The sequence below is a fragment of the Podarcis erhardii genome, assembly GCF_964252035.2.
Source record: "Podarcis erhardii genome assembly, chromosome: 5".
Lineage (NCBI taxonomy): Eukaryota > Metazoa > Chordata > Lepidosauria > Squamata > Lacertidae > Podarcis > Podarcis erhardii.
The window spans coordinates 28,592,968-28,615,783 of NC_138509.1; the positions used below are offsets into that span (position 1 = coordinate 28,592,968).

The window sequence follows — 22,816 nt, forward strand, 5'->3', positions numbered from 1 at the left end:
TTGTGTATAGGTTTGTCTCATTAATATTTCTATTCCATGTTTTGTAAATCATCATATGTCCACTAAAGATGTCAGACTAACTCCCTATTTGGGTTTTTCAGAAATATGATTATGTTTTGTGTTTGGATTTGAACAAACCACCTGACAAGACATTATGTGGGCGATTGATATTTGCATAGAGTAAGACAAACATTATGGGCTTGAATAATCTAGTGCCGAGCAACGCCCCCCCTTTTTTTTTCTATTCAGTATCCAGTTGGAGACACCAAATCTGGTGTGAAGGCATTTAGGCATTTCTTTCAGGGAGCAAATGTTTATGGCAGCCCAAATTCCTCACCCCAGTTTCAAGGAACAAAATTCATCCCTCCTTTTTTTTTTGTTATCTGAATATTCTTCCTCAAGAACTTTTGGCTCAGCAGTAGCTCTAGCTGAAATAAAAGAACGGCAGTGTGGGTAGAACTGGCCAGAGTCAAACTGTGCATGTGGGAAAGCAATTTTATTTGACATGGTTTATTTTAAAATTAAGCCAGTGCCTTTCTAATAAAACTGTCAAAATGGCTTAACAATAAAACGAAAGAAAAGTCAATATTAAAATAGCATATGAAGCCTATGTACAGTTTTACATCTAATTTTAATTTGAATGACAATCTGAATCCCAAAAGCTTCCTATAATTGGTGACAGAAGCACAGAGCACCTCTCTGCCAAGGGCGTTCCCACGTAGATGGTGTCACAATGGTCCCATCTCAATCAGCCTAATAAGGCAAACAGATGGACCCTGAAGCAGGCTGCCTCTTGATGATCACACAGCTGCAAATGTGGGTCACATGGGGAAATTTTATTCCTTCAGTTACACAGGGCCTATGCTGTTTAGGATGAGTACCTTTAAAATACTCCATAAAGTAGTATGTATAATAGGAAACCAATTGTAATTCAGAAACACAAAGCTTTTATCCAACACAGCATAAATGGAGCAGCTTTTAAAAAGCTAGCATCTCCCCAGTCAGCTCTCTGATGGGAAAGCTGGGTAAGGGACTGAATCTAGCCCTCTACTCTTTCAGACAGTTGAATGGCAGAATCTCATCTTTTAAAGAAAGAGAAAAGCATGTGCACACATGTTGAAGTGAAGAAGAAAATTGAATGCAGGACCTTTTTATGTATGCCGTTCACACTAAAAGATGGATTAGTGGATGAGCTGCCAGTACCTTCCAGAGGTGTGTTATGGCTGAAACAAGAAACGAGAGACCAAACATGTAGGCCTCTGCCTCAGATGGTGGTCAGTCTCCACTCCACTTCAACAGAAAGTGTGGCAGCATCTTTGCAACTCCTTGCTTCTTGCCCAACCAGACTAGTTAGCAGATGGGCGGGGTATAAATTATTATTATTATCCTTATCATTATCCTGTGTCACCATATATAACTCAGAGACTAGGGCCAAAGATAATAAACAAAAATCCAGTAGTAGGCACATCACACTCTGTCAGGAATAAGAGAATAAGTCTCCTTCAACACTCTCTCTCTGTCTCTCATGGGGGGGCACCAAACCCTAACGATCTTGCTTTGGTGTTGACCCATCTGGAGTCATCTCCACAACCTGCAGCAGAGCCTGTTTATATAGCAAGGCAGGCACTGGACCACATCCACCCCACTTATTTCTGGTTTTATAAATGTTAGTAACACACGATTACTGCATCATCCTTCTGCTTTCTTGTATTTTGCCTTGAAGTATATTATGGGATATAATTGGAGAAACATTCCAATTATGGAGTAGGTTAACCAGCAGAATCTTGTGTCACACTAGCACAGGGTTGTTTTGTTATTCTCAGGGTGAGCTTGGAGACACAGTTCACTTTCAGAGATGCTTATTTTCTCAATAAGATCCCATAGCAATGGACAGTCCTTTTTTTCTTGACAGATAGATAGCCATGTTAGTATTGTCTCCTTGGACCTTCCCTTCTCCTTTGTACCCAGTTACCTTGTTCCTTCACATTTTCTAATATTACCTAATATTGCCCAGAAACTATAATAAACTGAAACTATAATAGAAAAAACCAGGAGTGAATTACTTCTGTGTGTGCCAAACAATATTTATTTCAGCTTGATTAGTAATGTAAGTCACGCCATGACTCATCAACATCAAAGTAAGCTGAAACAAAGACATGACTCCAAGAAGTGAAAGGCTTTAAACAAAATATCTGCAACCTTAGCCTTGTGGAATTTGAGTTTCTGAGGGAGCAACTCTGATGTCCACAACCATTTCATATTGTGGTGCCAGTTGTGAGAACTCTGGTTCCAGCTAGAATGTGTAATTTGCTGCAATTGATAGGATTACTGCATCCCTGATTTGCACAAATCACACCAGTCATCTGCCCACTCCTCACATGAAGGTGCTGGTATGACTAATACTGCCATATCATCTCAGCCAGGCCTGGCATTGGCACATGGCATCCTCAGATGGTGGCTGCAGGTCCCATCACTGGTTTCTGTCCAGAGAAGGTGGGAAATTCCGTTATGTGAGCATAAATCCTTGCACTGGTAGATTGAGTTGCTTAGCACTACTTTGGATACAACCCACTGTTCTTTACCTTAGTACCTACAAAAGAAGAAGAAGAAGAAGAAGAAGAAGAAGAAGAAGAAGTAGTAGTAGTAGTAGTAGTAGTAGTAGTAGTAGTAGAGTGGAGAAAGCAGATTTAGTATCCTTTCATGTCACCCCTACTTACACTCACTAACGAATCACAAAAGCATTGAGGGCCAACATTTCTAATACATTTTCCAGGAAATTGTTAACAGTTTCCTAGCAACCACTGTAACAGATGTGAAGCTTTGTTGCTGCTGAGTTTTAAGAACTCCCCCCTCCAGTTTATGAAATCCACTAGAAGTGGAGGAAGCAACTATTATATTTTAAACTTAATTCCACATTATACAGCATAAGGAGGAATCTGCTATTTTATGCCCCACGAAGAGCCAACATGAGAGCATCCAGAACTCAGAAAAGGGCCTTGGGGGGCATTTTTGCTTGCATGTAAAACATGTGCACAGGTACACAAGTGGTGCTAAGTTGCACCTGCATATTTTGGGTTTTAAAATGTTCAGGAAACTTCCACAAGTAGAGGAAGCTCCTCACTTTATGCCTTCACCCTCCATGACTTGGAAGGGTCATTGGGGGGGGGGAGAGCTTAGTGCACATGTCCCCATTCTCTTAGCTTGCATGTAGTTTTATGTTTAATCCAAGGGTGTGGAAACTCCAGTCTGCTGGGATTTTTAGGCCTAGCAAGTCCACAGTTGGGCCTGTGAGGCTGTTTTCCCATAATTATGCCCACCTGCTGTCGTATGTGATATCAAGTGTGGCATGATGTCAGGTGTGGGGCAGGTAGATTCATGTGTGCTCCTTAACATGTCAGGGAGATTACTACCACTGCTGTTGATTGGCCTTGAGTGCAGGCCTGCTGGGATCAGCTGAGCTATGGTATTCCCCATAGAAAACATAGTAGCACATCCATACCCTGCCCAAGGCAGGAGTTGAAGCCACCTCCTTCAAGTCTGCTGGAATGGCTGCACTATTGAGTTCCCCATGGGGAACACAGCTGAAACTTGCAAAAGGTAGGGCTTGATGTCAGTGATATAAGGGATGTCAGTCCTACTGGACTGGCCCTGCCCACCTCTCAAAGTGGCCTGCCATCAATAGGAGAGCTCAGAATATGGTCCACTAACCAGTGCCAGTTCCCCACACCTGATGTAAGCAGAGTGTCTAAATAGGGCACCTCCTGCTTAAATCTGTAGGTCATTGATAGATTATGGGCGCTGAAAGCCAACTTTCTGGTATGGAAAGGGAGCTAGTTTCAGGCTTGTGAGTGAGAAACAGTACAGTTAGGTAGATCCTTGGTGCAAGTAAGCATGGCATTTGGTTATGTCAGATACTGCTTTCTTATTCAGGAAGGAGAGGTGTAGGCACATAAGCACAGGACAGGGTCCTACTCTCCTTTCATGTTGTGTTCAGAAAAGTAACATCCGACCATGTCCTGAGAGACAGAGGGTAGCAGAGACGGTGGAATGAAGGAAGTTCACAGTGATATAGCTGACTTTGTTCAAAACATCTGATAATCAAGGAGTTCAAAAGCTCTTTCATCTTTGGTGTATACTTTGAAAAACATTAAATGTAATAATTCACAAAGCTATTTCTGCTTCTGAATTGTCACATTTTGAGAACTGGGACACCACAGGAAAAGACGTTTATATACTGAGCCGTCTCCTTACATTACATTTCAATTTATCATAGTGTCACAAATAAAGGTGATTTTTGGGTCATTTACAAAAATGGTTTGCTGCTCCATCATATCAAGGCTTCTCTCCCCCCCCCCAAATGAGGGCTAGTTAAATGGATCTTATGAAAGGTGCAATTATCCTAGTATTCATATAAATTATATAGAAATTTATATAATCATTTTCATTTTTGATGATGTTGAAACAAATGGTGGCTTTCTCTTTGACAATGATTATTTCAATCCTTTAGTGTTTCAAGAGGGATTTAGTATGTTGGCCTCAGGGAGACTAAAATACTTCGATTATTTTAGTTTTAACAGTTTTGGTTCCCTAACTATATATTGTACAACTATATGACAGCATCACATCAACCAAATGGAATATGCATTTGATCATTGAAGCCATTGTGCCAGCTGGTAGAGTTCTGTCAAAACATCACCTGGGGAAACAGGAAAAAAGCAGGAGAAAACATCTCGCAAACTCAATACATGTTTTACATTTTTATAATTTCTCCTCCTATGAGATATTAAATTTCATCACTCTGCGGGATACCTTAGTTGTTCATTACTAGATAGTTAAAACTTCCATTTTCTTCAGGTTTATATATTTTTCATTGTTAAGCAGGACTAGTGGGTTTTAAGGAAGGAAGGTAAAACAGTAGAGCGTTGGATGAATCAGCAAGCCTCCTCCAAAAAACAGAGAGCTATGAAAGGAGCAGGAGAAGACTGGTTTGAAGAACAAGGTTTCCTTTTTGCTCCTGAAGTCCAACACACCCTGTAGCTGTATCAGTTTCCATCACTTGAACAGCTGGTCCAATTATACATTATCCTTGTAGTGCTGATTATTTTAAGATTTTTCTGAAGGCCACCCATTGACTTTAATTAAGCCAGTATTTCATAACATGAGCAAAAATCTAGTCTTATTAACTATCCCACTAGAAATAATGTGAGAGTTGCTGCAGTGCAGTTCTTAAGAGTGTGAACAGTAACATCCCATAATCAAATCCACAACCACAAATAAGGATGTTCTAAGAATTCATTCTTTGCAATATGAATTTTTCTGCATCATGGAGTGAAAATAGACTGATCCTTTCCTCCTTAACCATGAAGTCCCTAGGTGACATTATTAGACAACCTCTTATCAAGCTGCCTCAGCCCCTTTCTGAAACCTGGGGGACAACAAAGGTTGTTTTAAATGTATATATTGTGCGTGAAGTGCTGTGAACAATGCAAAGCTTTGAACAAATGCTATTTTTATTTTTATTTTTGGATTAAACATGGCACATTGTGATACTATTTTGTTTTCCTAATATTGTGTTCAAAATAGTGAGATTCCAGATCAAATATATTAAATAATGGGGTGAGTGAGTGATCAAAATTAAAGCACTCTTCAAAACAGAAGAAATCGTGTTAAAAGATATGATGGCAATGACTGAAAAGTGGGTTTAAAAAGTCATAGGCTGCTTCATCGTGTACAAATGAATATAACCTAATGTAATGTAAATGTTAAACATATGTAAAACGAGAACATCAACTATTACTTTACTTGTAGGATTAGAGAAGTGAAAAAATAACTACACAGAACAAGCAGCCTCTTGGTGTAGGAAACTTGTGCAGTGAACAGAATAATAATTTCAGTTTATTTCTCTTCCTCTAAATTCACTCATGATTTGAACGGGATGGATTTTCTTCTTAGCCGACCCTTTCCTGACAGCTGCATAGATTTCCTCTGGCTTCTCTCTCTTAATCAAAGGCTTCTTTTCTGGAGCCTTCATCCGCCACATCACCACAGGGTGTCGTGGGCCAGCAGGACTTTGAATTCTGATAATTTTCGTAGAGGCGATATAGGACATCTTCACTGTCTGCACCACGGCATTCATCAAGTTCTTGGCAGCCTGAATTAGTGAAGTCACGCTGTCCAACTGTAATCAGAAACACAACTGTTAACAGCCTCAGAAATCAAGCGAGCTGTAATCAAAAACAAACATTTAAAATACAGGTGATCTTTGTTTCCATTTGTGCATTCCATGTAAGGAATAAGCCAACATGAATGCAGAAGGGTCAAAAGTTATTTGCAATGTTGGATAAATAGAAGCTTGAGGTGAGGACAGAGTTACTTTAACAGTGGACATTTCTTTTTGCATTTGTAAAGCATTACAGCCAGTCTTTTCTTACTGGAAACCTAAAGACAGCACAATTTAACAAACAAACCCAAGAACAATACAGTAGAATCACTAAATCACAAATATAATTTTGGCTATAATTTGGCTTAGAAATGATGTTAAACATCTTTTAATCCCCTGATCTTTTGTGATTTCCGAGGTCTGCAAATTTGATTGAGAAGGTTTATATAGAAAAAATATTAACTGCTTGATCAAAATGTTCTCAAAGCGATGCATAAATAATAGAAAGATAGATAAAACTTGGCTAAAATCAAATATACCTATTAAACCATCATAATTAAAAGCAAATATTAAAATCAACAAAACCTTTAGGACATATGTAGGTAATGGAACTATATGTCTGGATTATTGTGTCATTCTAATGAGGAGTAGGACAACTGTGCCATGTCTCCAAAAAATGGAGAAAAAGAAACCAATGGATACAAGTTTTTAGAAACAAACTGAAAGCACACACTATATTTTAGTATTTTTATGAATGGTGTATGTTTACACACATATTGCTTTCATTCTCTGTGGAGGAAACACACAGTTATCCAGAACATTCAGGAACTGATGCCAGTTTCTAAATAAAATCCTCTTACATCCATAAGTTTTTTCTCTTAACATTTTCTCACCCCTAATTCTGCTTTGGGACTTTGAAGCAGGCTTCAAACTCTGTCTCTGCAGCTGGGAATTATGCAACGTATTGGTTGCAACATATCCTCATACAACAGCTATGGTGGGACACATGTAGCCCTATCAGATAGTTCGATACTACCCTCAGCCAGGGGCGGAGCTTCATGCTCCGGGGCAGGGGGGCAGCTGCGATGGCATCCTGGCCGGGATCATTCTTCCTCATGCTAGTATTTTCCCTGTTTCTTTTTTCACAGTAAACTTTTAAAGTCGGTGTTGATATAGCAAATAAGATTTAACAACAAAGGAGTTCAGCTTTGCTGCTTAGTAATAGAAAGCAACAAGCTCTAATTGCTCAAGACTACAGTGAGCCTTGCCTTTCTAGTTTTGCAGCTAGTTTTGTATTATTTATTTATAACATTATTTATAGCCTGCCTTTGGGGGCATAGCCCATTCAAGACAACTCACAGTGTCATAAAAGCATAATACATAACACAAGCTTTAAAAAAGTGAATAAAGGAGCAGTACAGTATTACCAGAAATATATGCCAGTTAAACAACAGAAAATTCCTGTAGATGTATTGTGCCACTGTTTAAATACACCTAAGTTGGGGGAGGAATTCTGGAACTCTAGAAGAGCAGAAGACTTTTAGGCAGATGATTTCCAACATGGACTGCATAGCATTTGAACTGTGTCATATTTCATTTTTGTGTATGAGCCTCTTGGTGAATGTTAAAATTCTTCAGCATTTCTTTCCATGTGCTATGAATTCCACCTCCAGCTTAAGCTGCCTTTGCTGTTGTCATTTTGCACTAGAAAATTGGCAAGGGATAAATTTACTGTAATTCATATCAATAACCTGAATGAATAACTTTTAAGCTTCGAAGAGTCACTGTGCTCATATTTAATTATAAGGTTGACAATTTCAATTTAGAAATGCAGCTCCTTTTTGAATAATTTTAAAGAATACTGTGTTCTGGGGTTTCTGCCCACCTCCTCTTGAAGATCCATCTGATTATTCTGAACATGTTTTGAAGTTTGGCTTTTGTAACTCCCGAACACAATTTGTTTCAAAAGCTACTATGGAATTAAGTGATAAGAATTTGTACTGCATCATGAGAATGTGATCAGAATGAATTTTGTAGTGCTCAGGAAGCTGCATTTGGGTTTTTTTCTTGTGATATGCACAACAGCAGTGACCAGTCATTTTCAGTGAGTATGCCTTTCACTGAGTCCAAAGAATAAGAGAGGTCCACTATAATGCTTGCTCTATCATGTGCATATGGCACCGTACAGGCCCTGGCACCACTGGAGAGGCTAGGGGATTGTGGACTCATTGGTTCTTTGCCAATGCTAACCCTATTTCTTCTACCCAGACATGCCCCAAACTCCAGTTGCCCATGCCATTTCTGCCACAGGATGACTGCCTGCCTGTATGTCAGTATGTATCAGTGTTAGAGGGCATGTGTTTGTCTTGTGTGTAGTGAGAAAAATAAATAAAATTTGGACAACTGAGAACTAAACACATGACTCCCCTCCCCCCCCAAGAAGGGAATTGTGTTAAGGGTTCTGGGGATTGTAGCTTTGTGAGGGGTAAACTGCAGTTCCCATGTTTCTTCAGAGGAAGCCACTTTAACTGTATGGTGCATACGCAGCTCTAGTATGTGTAATGGCTGGTGTGTCGGGAAGACTAGGACTGGGAAGGCTCAGGTTTTAATCCCTTGTTGGACATGAGCTTATAATAGTCATCACCTTTTACGTTAACCTACTCAGAGAGTTATGGAAAGGAGAAAACCATGCAAGCTCATTCCAGAGATGAAGACAATTTACTCCAGTGAGCATTCTTTTAATTTGGCATTCTTGGCAGCGTTTTAATGATTGCCTTTTACTATTCTGTTTTGTTGTTGGTTTGTATATTTGACTTTGCATTTTATTATTTTGGGCTGTTGTACAAGGAGCCACCTTGACTACACTTTAGGGTAGAAAGTCGGTTCCAAACAAACAATACTTCACTGATTTCCAGTACTAAAATTCTACATCGACTGGTATCTGCATTCTTCCCCTTCAAAAAACACTATTTTTAAAACAAATTACATAATTACACCCACCCCCAGGTCAGGCTGCAGATGGAAATGAACATGAATTGTAGTAGATTTGTGGTTCAGTCACAGTCCTTTAGTCCTTGCACATTACAGCAAGCATAGTTTATAGTTTTACCCACAGCCTGTTCCATACATCTCTGAGTAACGTTCTGCAGGGAATCTAACGTACTCAAGGACAATAGTCACTGGGATACCTTTTTGTCTTTCTCTGCTATTCTCTACAGCCTCTTCAAGGCCTCATGCCATCATATCCAGAGAAAACTGATGAAACGAGAATCCACATAAACACAAAATAGACAAAATATTTCTTTACAGCACCCTGAAGTTAATCTTTCAAGGATGCTTCTTAGATGACACTTTGCCATCAGCATCCTCTTCCTGAGAAAAAAATGTATGCACCTTTTATCAGGCATACTCTGATATAAATCACCACTTTCCCCCTTCCAAATATAGTCAGGAAATTGTCAAGCCCCATTTCATATGCAAAATAAATTTGAGAGTGGGGCAGAGATGCTATCATGGGCATAGCCAAGGGGGCGCAGGGGGGCAGCTGCCCCTCTGATCAAGTAAAACAATAGAAACACTTAACTAACAGACTAAACACATCACTTCTGGGAGGCCCACAAAAGTCCTGCCCCCCCCCCAAATCCTGGCTACGTCCATGGATGCTATGCTAGTTTCCTGACAGGTGAGTTGCTATTGCTTACTGGGGGTGGGGGGGAGAGGTATGACTATTGGGTATTTTGGCATGTTGTTGGAGTACCAGATTGGCTCTGCCTGTGAGTTTCCACTGAGTCAAGCTCCCTGACATTTCCCATTAAGTAACAGCAACCCACCTGCCAGGAAGCTAGCATAGGGGTTCTCCCCCACCTAGTGAGCTGTTTCTGCCAATCCATGTGCATGGTGGCTCTTATGAAGGCAAACCCCTGCCCTAAGGTGGCATGCCATACGATTTTGATCCAGACCAGATTTTGCTGCAAACTCCCTGCCCCTGCCACTGTTCTCCCTGCCCTCCCCTCCCCTGCCATCCCCTCCCCTGCCCTTACTCAGCTCCATGCAAATTCGAAGCATTGTGACAGTGTAAGAAGGGGAATAGGCAGAGGGGTCTGGTGTGACTGGCGAGCATTGTGAGCAAAGGAAGAGTTGGAGCAGAGATTGACCTTGGCCTGTCATGCCTGGGGCATCTCCAGATGGAGAGATTCCTGCCCTCCCCACTCCTTTACAAGATGCTTCTGCATCCTTGCTTCAGACCAATTTTCTTTTCTGTGCTTAATATGAGAATTGTTTTGCTGCACTTTATATCAATATGTCTTCTCCAGGCTGCCACCCTAGAGGAAAAAGCAGAGTGTAAGAAAATTGGGGGAAATGCAGGTTAAACTGTAATCAGCAGAAGTAAAAGCATTTCTTCTTTGATCCTTAGACTGACAGGACAAATAAGAGCTTGATATGTCATTCCTATGCTCCCCTCCAACTGAAATCCAGTCACCTCTGAAGTATTTCAATATTTACAGCCAAATAATTTAACCCATAGTCTGGTCATGGAAATCAGAATCAGTTTCAAAGTGTACAAACGAGAAGACTAATGAATGTTCTTCAATTCCATCTACATTTTGCCTTCCATGCCATTACTGCAGCTGCTGAATATCTGTAGCAAATTCTGGCAGAGAAGGGAAACTGGAAGAGAAAAGGGCAGGCCATAAGGAATACAATTTAAGCAGAAGGTCAACACGTAACTGAGTTTGGCAAAAGCTATACATAGTTAGAATTGGCCAGAAATCAATTATCTGTACATCAAAAGCAGCAGTGAAAAAGGAACGGTGGGTAGGTTCTCCTGAACCATCCAAAATCTGTTCTGAGGCAAGCCAAACAATTAAAACTTCTGAGGAACAAAGACAATGAATGTGTAGCTTTCTAAGGCAGCGTTTTCTCAAACCATAAGCCTTGGGCCACTTTCCGGTGAACCTCAGTGCCACTGCCTGCCCATCACTACCTCCGCCCATTAGTCACGCCATATAGCCTTAAGTTGGACCAGCAGCTCCTTGCATCCTGAATAAAGTGGGTTGGGCAGAGACCAGGAAAAGATAAGTTGGGGAGAGTGGGAAGGAAGGTCTCCCTCCTCTGAGAGAAAAAGGACTAAGAAAGTTTTAAGGAAATGATAAAGTCAGATAAAATGTTGTTGTTGTTGTCTACATAAACTGTGAAAAGAAAGGAAAGGGATACGAGCGGAAAGCTGCTTAAGAGGAAGAAGTGAATGCAAAAGGACAGGGAGAAAGGGATAAAATAAATGGCATGGGATGGGATAAGGTTCAGCTGAGGAATGACCCCAACTGGCGTACCAGCCAAAGCTGGTTGAAGGCACTTGTCAGGGAACTGCCATCCGCTCAGGGGCGAGAGGGGAAAAGCCAGATGGATTACAGAGAGCCCCCAAAGATCGTGGGAAGCAGCACTTCCTCGGCAGAGGAAGGTAGCCACGCCTCTAGTGGAGAGGAGATGCAGGGGGCGGAGGAGGCAAGGCGGTGCCAGGACACCTTGCTGGAGCAAAGCGGGGAGGAGGGAGGTGCCCTGTTACCCAAGCCTTCCTTGCGCAGAAAGCTTCCGTGCAGAGAGGGACGGCACAGACTGGGGGTCAAGAAACTACTCTGCTGGGGAAGGTTTAAGGACCGCCCACTCTCAGATTCTGCCAGTGAATGAGCAAGACACGGAATATAGGCGCTCTGCATTCTAAAGGTTTTTATCACTAATAAGAAAGCTTTAGAACAGACTATTGAGGCATATTGCCTGATTGCTCTCAAGCAACCAACCGATACCTTTAACAGCACTGCTGGCCACTATTAACAAAGATGGACCCAGGAGCAACCCCAGGTTTCAGATAATGGTTCCAGGGGACATAATTCTCATGCCTATGTAGATACTTATCATTAGCTTGGTGTGAAAAAAAGATATCAGTCTAAGAGCATACCAAGTTAAAGAGCAGACTGCAGGGGAGAACTCTTGGGATATGTGTGTGTATGGTTGTGCAGAAGGTCAGGAGAAGAAGGTGGAAAATTCACAATATAAAAAAGGACTTGCCTAAAGTGAAATAGTTTTCTTTCTTCTCGCCTGCTGCATTGATTTTCTGTCAGATGTTCTCTTCTATTTAGCAGTTCATTTGTCATTATGCCAGTTGGTGGTATTTAGGATGATTATGAAAAGCTGGATGTGTTAGCAGTTTTCTGTTTACCTTACAGCATTAGAAGAACTTTATTAGAAGAACGTGTAGGATTGTTTGGTTGTGACTGATGTCTTATTCTCAGCTTCTCCTTGCCAGGGCTTGTTCAACCTTCCTGTGGCTGACCCCAAACAGCCCTTGCCCATGTTGGCAAAATATGGTTGGGGATCCAGGTAGGTAGCCGTGTTGGTCTGACGCAGTCAAAATATATTTTAAAAAATTTTAAAAATTGTCCAGTAGCACCTTAGAGACCAACTGTAGTGGGGGAGTAATGTTTGAACCTCTCTTCTGCATGCCCTGGAATAAGAGCTGTTTGGCAGTGGAACAGACTCTCATAAGAGGTGGTGGACTCTCAATCCTTGGAGATTTTGAAGCAGAGGTTGGACGGCCATCTGTCATGTATGATCGAGTTGAGATTCCTACATTGCAGAAGGTTAGCTAGATGGCCCTTGGGACCCCTTCCAATTCTACATTTCTATTACTCCGCAAGTATGGATCACCAGCAAGGACTTTTCCTCTGCGATCACAAGAAAGTGAGCACATTAGTAAACCATTTTTTTACACATGCAAAAGCTTGGAGAGCAGTGAGTAAGCAGAAAGGATTGCAGTTGTTTTTATGAAGGCTGTTTCTATTTACAGCTTTAATAAGTTATACTGCATGAAAAACAATATCCCACATCCCCCCAAAAACTCCACCATGTTGTTTTGCAAAAATCTGAATTACTGTTACTGCATTCCTATTGCAGTTCAAGTCTCTTTGTTATAGTTGTTAAAGCTATTTGCCATTTGCCATGGAACATACCTAAATGATAAGCTCTCAAACTTTATAATGTAAAGGTAAAGGACCCCTGGACAGTTAAGTCCAGCCAAAGGTGGCTATGGGGTGAGGCACTCATCTCGCTTTTCAGGCCGAGGGAGTCGGCGTTCGTCCACAGCTTTCCGGCTTATGTGGCCAATATGACTAAACCACTTCTGGTGCAACAGGACACCTTGATGCTTCCATTTATTTTCCTGCTGCAGTGGTACCTATTTATCTACTTACACTAGTGTGCTTTCAAACTGCTAGGTTGGCAGAAGCTGGGATAGAGCAATGGGAGCTCACCTCATCACACAGATTCAAACCGCTGACCTTCTGACCGGCAAGCCCAAGAGGCCCAGTAGTTTAGACCACAGCACCACCCGTGCCCCCTAATTTTATACTTCATTCTCAAGCTATTAACAGTAGTAGAAGAGTGGTCAGTCGTTCACTACGGTAGCTCAGCAATTGGTTCTATGAATGTTGATTCTGCCACTTTACCAACAGGTTTGTTTTCTCCTATGCATCTCCCACTAAACATATTCACAGAGTGTTTATTGTTATAAGAATGAAGGGAACCACTGGAGGAAAGTATCATTTTTGTATTCTCAGTCACTGGGACAATTCATCTTTCTCACATATTTCCTGCAGTGCATTGATATTCCTCATAATGAAAAGGATGGCAAGGTATGATGGCAAGAAATGAGTAAAGAATTATACAGTAATGCCACATTTAAATAAACAGGATGGGATCGTGTACAGAAGGAATATTTAACTAAAATTGAATCTAAACATGCTGGGGTTTTTTAATACCAATCCTACACTTGTGCAGTGGCATAACTTTGGCATAACCACCATATAGTATCAGCCTTTTTCTTGATTTTGCTCTAGTACAGCAACAAATGCACCCCACTTTCTCCCATTGTTTTCTATGTGAGTAATGCGAAGTCTACCTGCTATTTTAAGTAATTATTTGGTAATGCAGCATGTCTTGAAATTGGTGCACTACACTAATAATGCTGCTATCAAATGTATCTCTCCCCACCCCCACCCCCCGATCTAGCCTGAAAGATCTTTATGCTGAGGCAACAAATACAGTGTACATTAGAATATTCACATGTATCTATGTATGTATTCCTTCCAAATGTGGGCTAAACTGCCGCACCCACAAGAGACTAAAATATTCGTCTCATGGATCTGACATTTTGTCTGATTATAGTGCAGGTTGTAACCAGAAGATAATGGTATAATGAAATGACCTCAGGACAATTTGCACTTACTGCTGACATGATGAGTTCTCCGCCTAAATTCTGTATTTCAGCTTTAACTTGACTGCAGATTTTGAGCTGGTGGGAATACAGTTTGATCTGTTCTAGATAAGCCAGTAAGTCCTGCTTACATGATGGGTCTTGACACTAAAAAAAGAAGAAAAAAATATTTCATTTTGCTAGCAATTTTTATTTTTTGGAATATAGGTAAATCCGGTCCAAGAGACCGCATACATATAGTAGTATTTTTTTAAAAAAAGTTTTACTTGAAAAGCAGGCATCCATGCTACAAACTCCCATTTTAAACAATGGTTCTCTAAATATACACTACCTATAAGGTGCATGCTACAAAAAACTTTTTTTTTTCTTAACTCAAATGAATCACATTCTCAAATCCTTGACCCTGACATGACTGGATTTTTTCATGTCCGGTTCAAGAGCACACATTGAACATCATGCCCTAGTCTAATCTTGCTCTTTTGTATCATCATTTGATTATGCCATGTTTCTTTTGCAAGAAAATAATTATGATAACATTTTATTCTATTATATTGGTGGTAGAACCAATGTGGTTATATAAACATATTCAGGTTACTGAATATGTTTTCTAAATATTTTTAATATTTCTGAAATGAATATTTTAAAAATAATTTAAGCCTAATTTGATGTACTCAAATTTGTATATAATACTCAATTTTTACTTTTTTTGGATTTTTTTCTTGCTAGGTCTTATTTCCTTATATGTCAGCATATAATGTTCTAATTTTCATAACTTCAAATTCAAATATCCCAAAGTTAAAACATGCCTGCCCTCTCGAAAAAATCTTTATTATTTTAATTTTTAAGATGAACAACGTGGTTTCATTAATTTTTTCTATTACAGCTATGGATTGTAGGAAAGTTGTACAAAATGGCTACCCAGTAGCCATTCCCTCCCTCCCCCACGTCCAAAAATGTAAAATTTTCATTACAAGGAATAAAAAAACCATAAATTTCATTGTTTATCGAGAAAGAGCATGTCTTTGCAATAATTTTCAACATCAAAAACTTTGGGTTGCATCATGCCCACACGCTGTAAATTCAGCTTTTCGAAACCTAGTTTTTTTCACCCAAAAAACTAGGCTACAAGTGCATTTATTTTAAAAAATTTAGGCATTTATAAAATCTTTTGTGTGCTGGTGTATTTTTTTCTGAAATCCTCATCATTTTATTGAGCTCTGTGTAAAATTTCAGAGATCTGATCCTTGGTTATGGAGGGAAAAAATAAAATGTACACAAGGGTATCTTGTGCCAAGGGTCTGGAGGGACAGACAATGCAGATTTGACAAAACATTGAAGTGCTATAAAATTAAAACCGTTTGAGATGGGGGGGGGGGGAGAATTAAGGGGGTTTCTTTCAACCATAAGGGAAGTGTGTACAGCAAATTTCATCAACATCCAATACGGAGGGTGACATGACCTCGTTGAAATGACCCAATAATGAAATGAGTAGCAGCACTAGAAGGTAGCACTTGATACATTGGATACTCATCTTCACAGCCCTGTAGATGTCCTGCTGCATCCTTCCTTTCTTTATACCTTCCAAGCACTTCTAAATGTAACACTCAGGTGTACTTGACAAATGCAAGGAGATGGCAGTTGCTGCTCCCTAAAATGTCCTCCTCCCCTAGTGGATGTCAGGACCAATTGGAGATGGAACAAGGCAACAGAGAATCTGGAGGTGGAAAGGGCTAAGGTAAAGTCGCTCCCACTGACATTTAGCATTAGTCCAAACTTCTCTGCGTCCATGCATCCATTAGTAAAATTAATACTGACATAGCTGACCTTCCTCCGTCTATGCAGTAATGAATATTTTTATGTGGACATTCTCAGGCACACCTGTTGATAATATTTACTGTGCAAAAAAATACATGGGAGTGGCTGTTTTAAATAACTAGACTGCATTGCTCAATAATATTTTCAGCGCAGTGTGATGAATGAAGACAGGCATTCCAATCCAGCATTTGGCATGTGTTGCTGTAAGATAAGCATATGGAATTGCACAGAGGAAACATGCGAGCTTGTATAAACTTCCATATTAATCTGGGCTACTGGGAATGGAGTTTGTAACTGGCTGGATGGCGTGTGTGTGTGTGTGTTGCATGGAGTGTGTGAAATTTGAATTTCTGCACGTATTTCTGCCTTCCTGTATACTGGCAATGCATGTTTGGAACACTTTTATTTATTTAATTTCTGAACCACTTCTAGTTGAGATACCTGCTTTGCAGGGGGTTGGACCAGAAGACCCTCAGGGTTCCTTCCAGCTCTACAATTGTCCACAGTGATTCTAAGCATCCTGATGTTAAGCTTTTACAATACAACAAAGCGTGCATAACAACACATTAACAACAGTCTGTTTTGATATCACGCAGAATGGACCTTCTCATAAGATGGTATCTGCAGATTGCCCTCTTTTGTACAACATAGTGATTGGTTGGATAGGTAGCTAATAGATATGCTTTTTCTACAACATGGAGCAATATAATAGTGTCACACTGTCTCTCCCCAACCCCCTCTCTCAGTTCTATGTATTGCTATTTAAAAGTAAGCCCCACTGTGTTCAGCTGGACTTACTTCAAAGTAAATCCATAACATAGCCTGTGTGTGTGTTTATATATATATAATTGTTTATGTATTCTGATCCCCTTCAAAAGCAAAGGGAATGCTCTAAGCAGTATAATGCAGATTAAAATCACTGTTGTGTGTCATATGACCATTAGACACCACCAGTTGTCGTGTTAGCTATTGTATGGTTACCATGATATTTCCCGTAGGAACGAGAATTCCTTTCATTCTAATGAGTGTCTGTCATCCAAATGATAACAGAATTAGCCATTTCATTTCTCACAATAAAAAGTAATGATCAAGTGGAGCTGAAATGGGCAGATTCACTGAAAACAATGGTAGAATATTCATTGATTTCAATGGGTAAAACCATTTTGCAGAATAGCTGGGGAGGGGGTTAGTTAATATAATTCCATAATTCAAAATGCTGTAAACTGTCTCAAGTATGCATTATTTGGGTTTTGCTTTACTTCCATCTCATCACTTTCCAAGGACATAAAATTACTTTGCTGCTGTACTGATTCTACTAATGGCTAGTGCTACAGATCATGGCCATAATCCAGTACGGATCAAAGTACACTTAAGCCTATTAAAAATGAAATGTGCTGGATTGTCGCCCCTGATACCGCTTTCAGTGGCTTCTCATCAAATGGTGCATACGTTGAAATTGTATTTAAGCTATTCGAAATAACACCCACGACTGTGCTTATTGTAATTATACAACTGTGATTTTTGTCTCAGTTATTTTATCATCAGCTAGTACCCTTGAATGGTAGTTTGGTGATATGCAACAAAATGGAATATAAATGAAGAAATAAATATCTTAATTACAGTTTGCTTTAAGTCTTTGGCTCCCACAGCACTGTGATGGTAGCATAAAGTGTATTGTTATGGCTGCTGAGTTACTGTCCTTTGTTAAATTGATTACTTGCCCATAGTCAAAGATGATATTTTGGTGTTTCCTCCTGAATGGGGCAATTTACTTGCAGTCTGGAGTCTGGGATCAGACTGGGACTATAAGGCAGTTGGCAGTTCTGAATTTGGGTACCTGAGCCTGAAGTTCCCCTTCAGTTTTGCAGGTAGCTTGTTGCCAGTGCAAACAAAACTATCCTTTAATAGTGGGGAATAATATTTCTGCAATTTAAACAAATGAGCTCTTAGCAGATTTATTTTTAGAGTTTATGAGTAAGGGTTGCTGACATATTTTAAACCTGCAATGAAAATGGGTTGTAACCTGAATGAATGTGGCCACTTGTATTACACTGTGTCCTATTTCTTTAACCAAAAATAAGAAGTAATGTTTTTCCTGTAGATTTTCAAAATGGCCCCTGCTAAAGTGAATAATCTATACGATGTAGTTAATGTTAAGCCACAACACATATTTTTTCCCCAGAGGCAAAAATCCCAAAGCCTAATTCAAATGGTTTCACAGTTCTCTATTTTGATGATATGAGATTGTATGCAGCTTGAGTAAAAGTCATTCATTTGAAACTGCTCTACTTTATGAACTGGAAAAGGTCAAAGAGATGCAACAATGAGTCTTCATTACACAGTGATTGCTTATTTCAGCTGCTCTCTCGCTTTAGAAGCTACATGGGGAAAAGAAAAGAAGGGTTTGTTTTTCTAACTTGCATGTAATATGGGATACTGAAAACTCTCTCTTACATTATGGCCAAGGTGCTGATTGGGAAAGGGGTGTCAAGATAATAGAGTCGTGCTCTGTGAGGTATTGTGAGTAATAAACTGATGCATTCTAATGAACAGACATTATTGGTTGTGACAAGAAGACCTGTAATGACTCTGTTATTCCCAGTTTTGGGAACCAGAGCGGGGAGAAACTATGAGAAAGGTATGTTCCATCCTGAGAACAATCACAATCCAGGCCCCAATGGCTTGGGCTGTGTGCACATATCCAGGTGAGATAATTGCAGTAGTTCCTATCAGCTATTAAGAGACAAGGGGAGATCTAAGTCTATCTCCTTGCACCCTCATCTGAATAGGCAATTTATGCTACTTTCAGTTTTCTCAAAGGCTACATGCACGAGCTGTAACAGCTGCACCAGGGAGCAAACTGCACATGCAGTACCCATTTGCACACATTTGCTGGACTAGGGCAGATATTTGCACAAGGTGAGGACAGGAAAATGCTTGGAAAACAGTACATCAGAAAACTATGGACCATACTAAGCATGTCCCTGCTTGCCTGTAAAGCATGGGGATGCTGCTTTGCGTATATCAAAATAAGCTTGTGGAAGAGAGGAAGGATACCTACTTCCTTCCCTGGGTTGGCTGCTTTAAACTGTTCTCCCTTAGCCTGGTTAACTTTCAGTATCAGCAGAGGCGGCGGCTTTTTTCATGTCCTGAGCTTTATATAAATGGAGAAGTGCATGTTTTTAAACACACAAGCTACACTGGGGCACCTGGCTTTACTTCTCTACAATATTTGAATTAGGAGAGGCCTTGTAACCCCTGGACTTGATGGTGGGCTAGAGCAGTGTTTCCCAACCTTTGGTCTCTAGCTGTTTTTGGACTACACTTCCCATCATCCCTAACCACTGGTCTTGCTCGCTAAGTATGATGGGAGTTGTAGTCCAAAAACAGCTGGAGACCCAAGGTTGGGAAACACTGGGCTAGAGGAAGACCACTAAACTGACTCTGAATCCTGGCAAGATGGAGGCACTGTGGGTGCATGGATTCCACGTATGGATATTTGGTTAACTGGCTGCTTTGGAGGGAGTTGTACTCCTCAAAGAGCAGGTACATAGTATGGAGGTGCCCATGATCCATCTTTGTTGCTCGAGGCCTAGGTAACCTCAGTAGCTGTGAGTGCTGGTAAGAAAATTAAAGCCATTGGGATAGCCTGGCCGCAGACATCCATGTGCTTGTAACCTAAAGGCTGGATTACTGAATTGTGGGGCTGCCCTTAATGTTGGTCCAGAAGGTGCAAACTGCAATTGCTTGACTTCTTGTTTCATCAAGGTACTGCCAAGTCATTACACCACTGTTGATAGAATTGCATTGGTTCCTAATTAGCTTCCACACTAGGCCCAGGGGGCTGGTTTTGGTGTATAAAGCCTTAAACAACTTGGGATCAGAATACCTGAAAGATTGGTTCACCCCTTATATACCCAGTTGTGGCATCTACTATTTGGAATTCCCTCCCCTTCAATATTAGACAGGTGCCATCTGTCATCATTTTGGAGCCTACTCTTTCTATTTCAACAAGCCTTTAAATTGAGATATTTCCCAGTCTGCATCTGCATTGGAATGGTTTTTAAGAAGTTTTTATTGTTTTGTGGCCTGTATTTTGCCTTCATGAGCTCTTTCGGTAGGAAGGATGGTATATAAATATGCTAAATAGCATTAAAGAAATACTATACTATACTGTGGTACCTCGGTTTTCAAACGTCTCCGTTGACGAATGTTTTAGAACTTGAACACTGTAAACCTGGAAGCAAATGCTTCGGTTTTTGAACATGTCTCAGAAGTTGGACTGGAAACGCGGCTTCTGCTGAGTGCAAGACCTTCAAGCCTAGCTTGTCAACTATTGAGTTTTGGTTTTCAAATGTTTCGGAACTCGAAAAGTCTTCCGGAACTGATTGCGTTCAAAAACTGAGGTACTGCTACTAAGTGAACTGGTGGCAGCACAATCGTAAAGTTTAGTTTATACTAAACCAGTATCCTTGATATGTAGCCTTTTATTTTTAGACTTGCTAGACTGCATCTGAAAAGTGAACGAATTCTTATTCCTGATATAAGAGAAAATAAATTAATGTATCATTTCTTCTTCCATTTTAATTTAACTGCACATCAATTCCAGTATACAGCTTATAATAATTCAATTGAAAAAGTAGGGTGATAAGTAACATCTTAATGAAACAATGGAAAATTTTATGAAAGGAGTGACAGGGTTTTAAAGTCATTTGACCAAGACAGTTCATTGGCAAATATTGATGTGGCTTATGTACTCCTGGTATAATAGTTTACTATGCCACAGTTTGCCAGCTGTGATAATTCTTAGGTGTTCTTCTGACACAGAAACTAGACTTTAGATGAAGGGAGCCACAAATACAAAGAATATGAAGGTATGAAGCATGGTAACAGTTGTATTCATCAACTACTGTGTTAACTACTGTGTTCAAATTATTATACATACCTGATTAGAAATTAGTCTTGCAAGCATATCCATTCTTGATCCTGCCTCTGAGATCATTTTTGCTGCATTAATAACATCTGATGTATTCTTCAGTGGGCCTCTACCCCTTAAAAAAGAAAAGCAATAAATATAATGAATTAAGTATGTATTGCGATTAAGTTCTTGAGAATAATCTTTTGGACAATATTCTTGAGAATATTCTTGATTAATGAGAATATTAGAGAATTTTCATTTAAAATAGGAGAATACTTATTTTAATGCATTGAAAATGATATAATTTTAATGCATTGAAAATTAGTTAATATACATGTTTATTCATGGGTAAACGTGTTCAGATGGCAACCAAAAGCTGTACAGATACTTTTATTCAATGGGGCAATGCAGTGAATTCACATTCTTTGATTTTTTGCACCAAACTTGAAATTGAAAATTCAATGTGAATGACGTATATTTACCATCAGCTTTGAATTCTAATTACCGTATTTTTCGCTCCATAAGACGCACCTAGTTTTTGGAGGAGGAAAACAAGAAAAAAATATTCTGAATCCCAGAAGCCAGAACAGCAAGAGGGATCGCTGCGCAGTGAAAGCAGCGATCCCTCTTGCTGTTCTGGCTTCTGGGATAGCTGTGCAGCCTGCATTCGCTCCATAAGACGCACACACATTTTCCCATACTTTTTAGGAGGGAAAAAGTGAGTCTTATACAGCAAAAAATACGGTATGTTGTGTATGTATTAAATGTAGCTTTTAAAGTAAAAGGAATATTAAAAAACCCTCAGGTCCGCTACATGAGTACGTTCTTTAATAAGAATATATACACAGTACAGTATTTTCAGTACAACACTAATAAAATTGATATAAAGTGGGGGGAATCTAGAAAACTTTCTTACTGGTCAGCAGGTCAGCACTGTTGACATATAGGGAAACTTATTGTTTAGTAAAGGAAACAGTGAAAATACATAAGCACAAACCTATTTGTCACTTGCAAGTATCAAATTAAAAAGTAAAACATGTTTTATAGTTAAAGTTAGACCATTCTAGGGTGATGGCACCAGTAATTGTCATGTTAAGGTTTGGTATAAGGAAACTCAGTAATTTAATCATATTTTATTCTTCTATTAGAACATGTACATGTTATAGGACAAGTCAAAGAATACAATTGGCGTGTTAAAGTTTGATAAAAGTAAATTCAGTAATAGGCTATCTTGTGCTTCTAATAGCTCTAACACTTAATAACTGTTTCAGTGACTAAAACACAGCTTGATAAACAAAACTATATGCATACATATAAAAAAGAAGCCATTAACATTAAATATATTATCATTATATGATAATATATTTCCGTATGTCAATCTCTGGTAAATGGCACCTTGTACCATTGAATGGCACTGTAAAAACCAGTTACTGGCACTAAATAAAAATATAGAAACGTCAACTGTTTAACTCAAGGCCACTTCACATGCTGTTACACATAATTGCCTAGGCCTAGGGACTTTAAGTGTATAAAGCATTAAAGCTACTGTAAAAAAAAAATCATACTATATGGCCAAGGATATAGAATTGCTAAGAATAAGGTCACACCAAAATAGGGGGGGGGGGAGGCTATTACATACAAATTCAAATGTTCATCA

The 22,816-nt window shown here is 39.6% G+C and overlaps 1 protein-coding gene and 1 long non-coding RNA gene across 9 annotated transcripts in view; one reads left to right on the plus strand and one right to left on the minus strand.

Annotated features, from left to right (window-relative positions):
- The window catches only part of LOC309342496, a 578,273-nt gene that overhangs the window by 521,722 nt on the left and 33,735 nt on the right, over window positions 1–22,816 (plus strand). The gene's annotated exons all lie outside the window — the stretch shown is intronic.
- CTNNA3 (catenin alpha 3) overlaps window positions 2,064–22,816 on the minus strand; it is a 566,694-nt gene continuing 545,941 nt past the window's right edge. For 5 of the 7 annotated variants that reach the window (XM_081862982.1, XM_081862983.1, XM_081862976.1 and 2 more), the window contains 3 exons: window positions 21,187–21,292; window positions 14,439–14,573; window positions 2,064–6,178 (listed from right to left, as the gene is read on the minus strand). In XM_081862982.1, coding sequence (XP_081719108.1) covers window positions 5,891–6,178; window positions 14,439–14,573; window positions 21,187–21,292 — 529 coding nt within the window. In that variant the 3' untranslated portion in view covers window positions 2,064–5,890. Of the gene's footprint in view, window positions 6,179–14,437; window positions 14,574–18,510; window positions 18,620–19,302; window positions 19,396–21,186; window positions 21,293–22,816 lie in introns of those variants that run through there. The other 2 variants (XR_014156848.1, XR_014156849.1) reach the window with 2 other exon arrangements.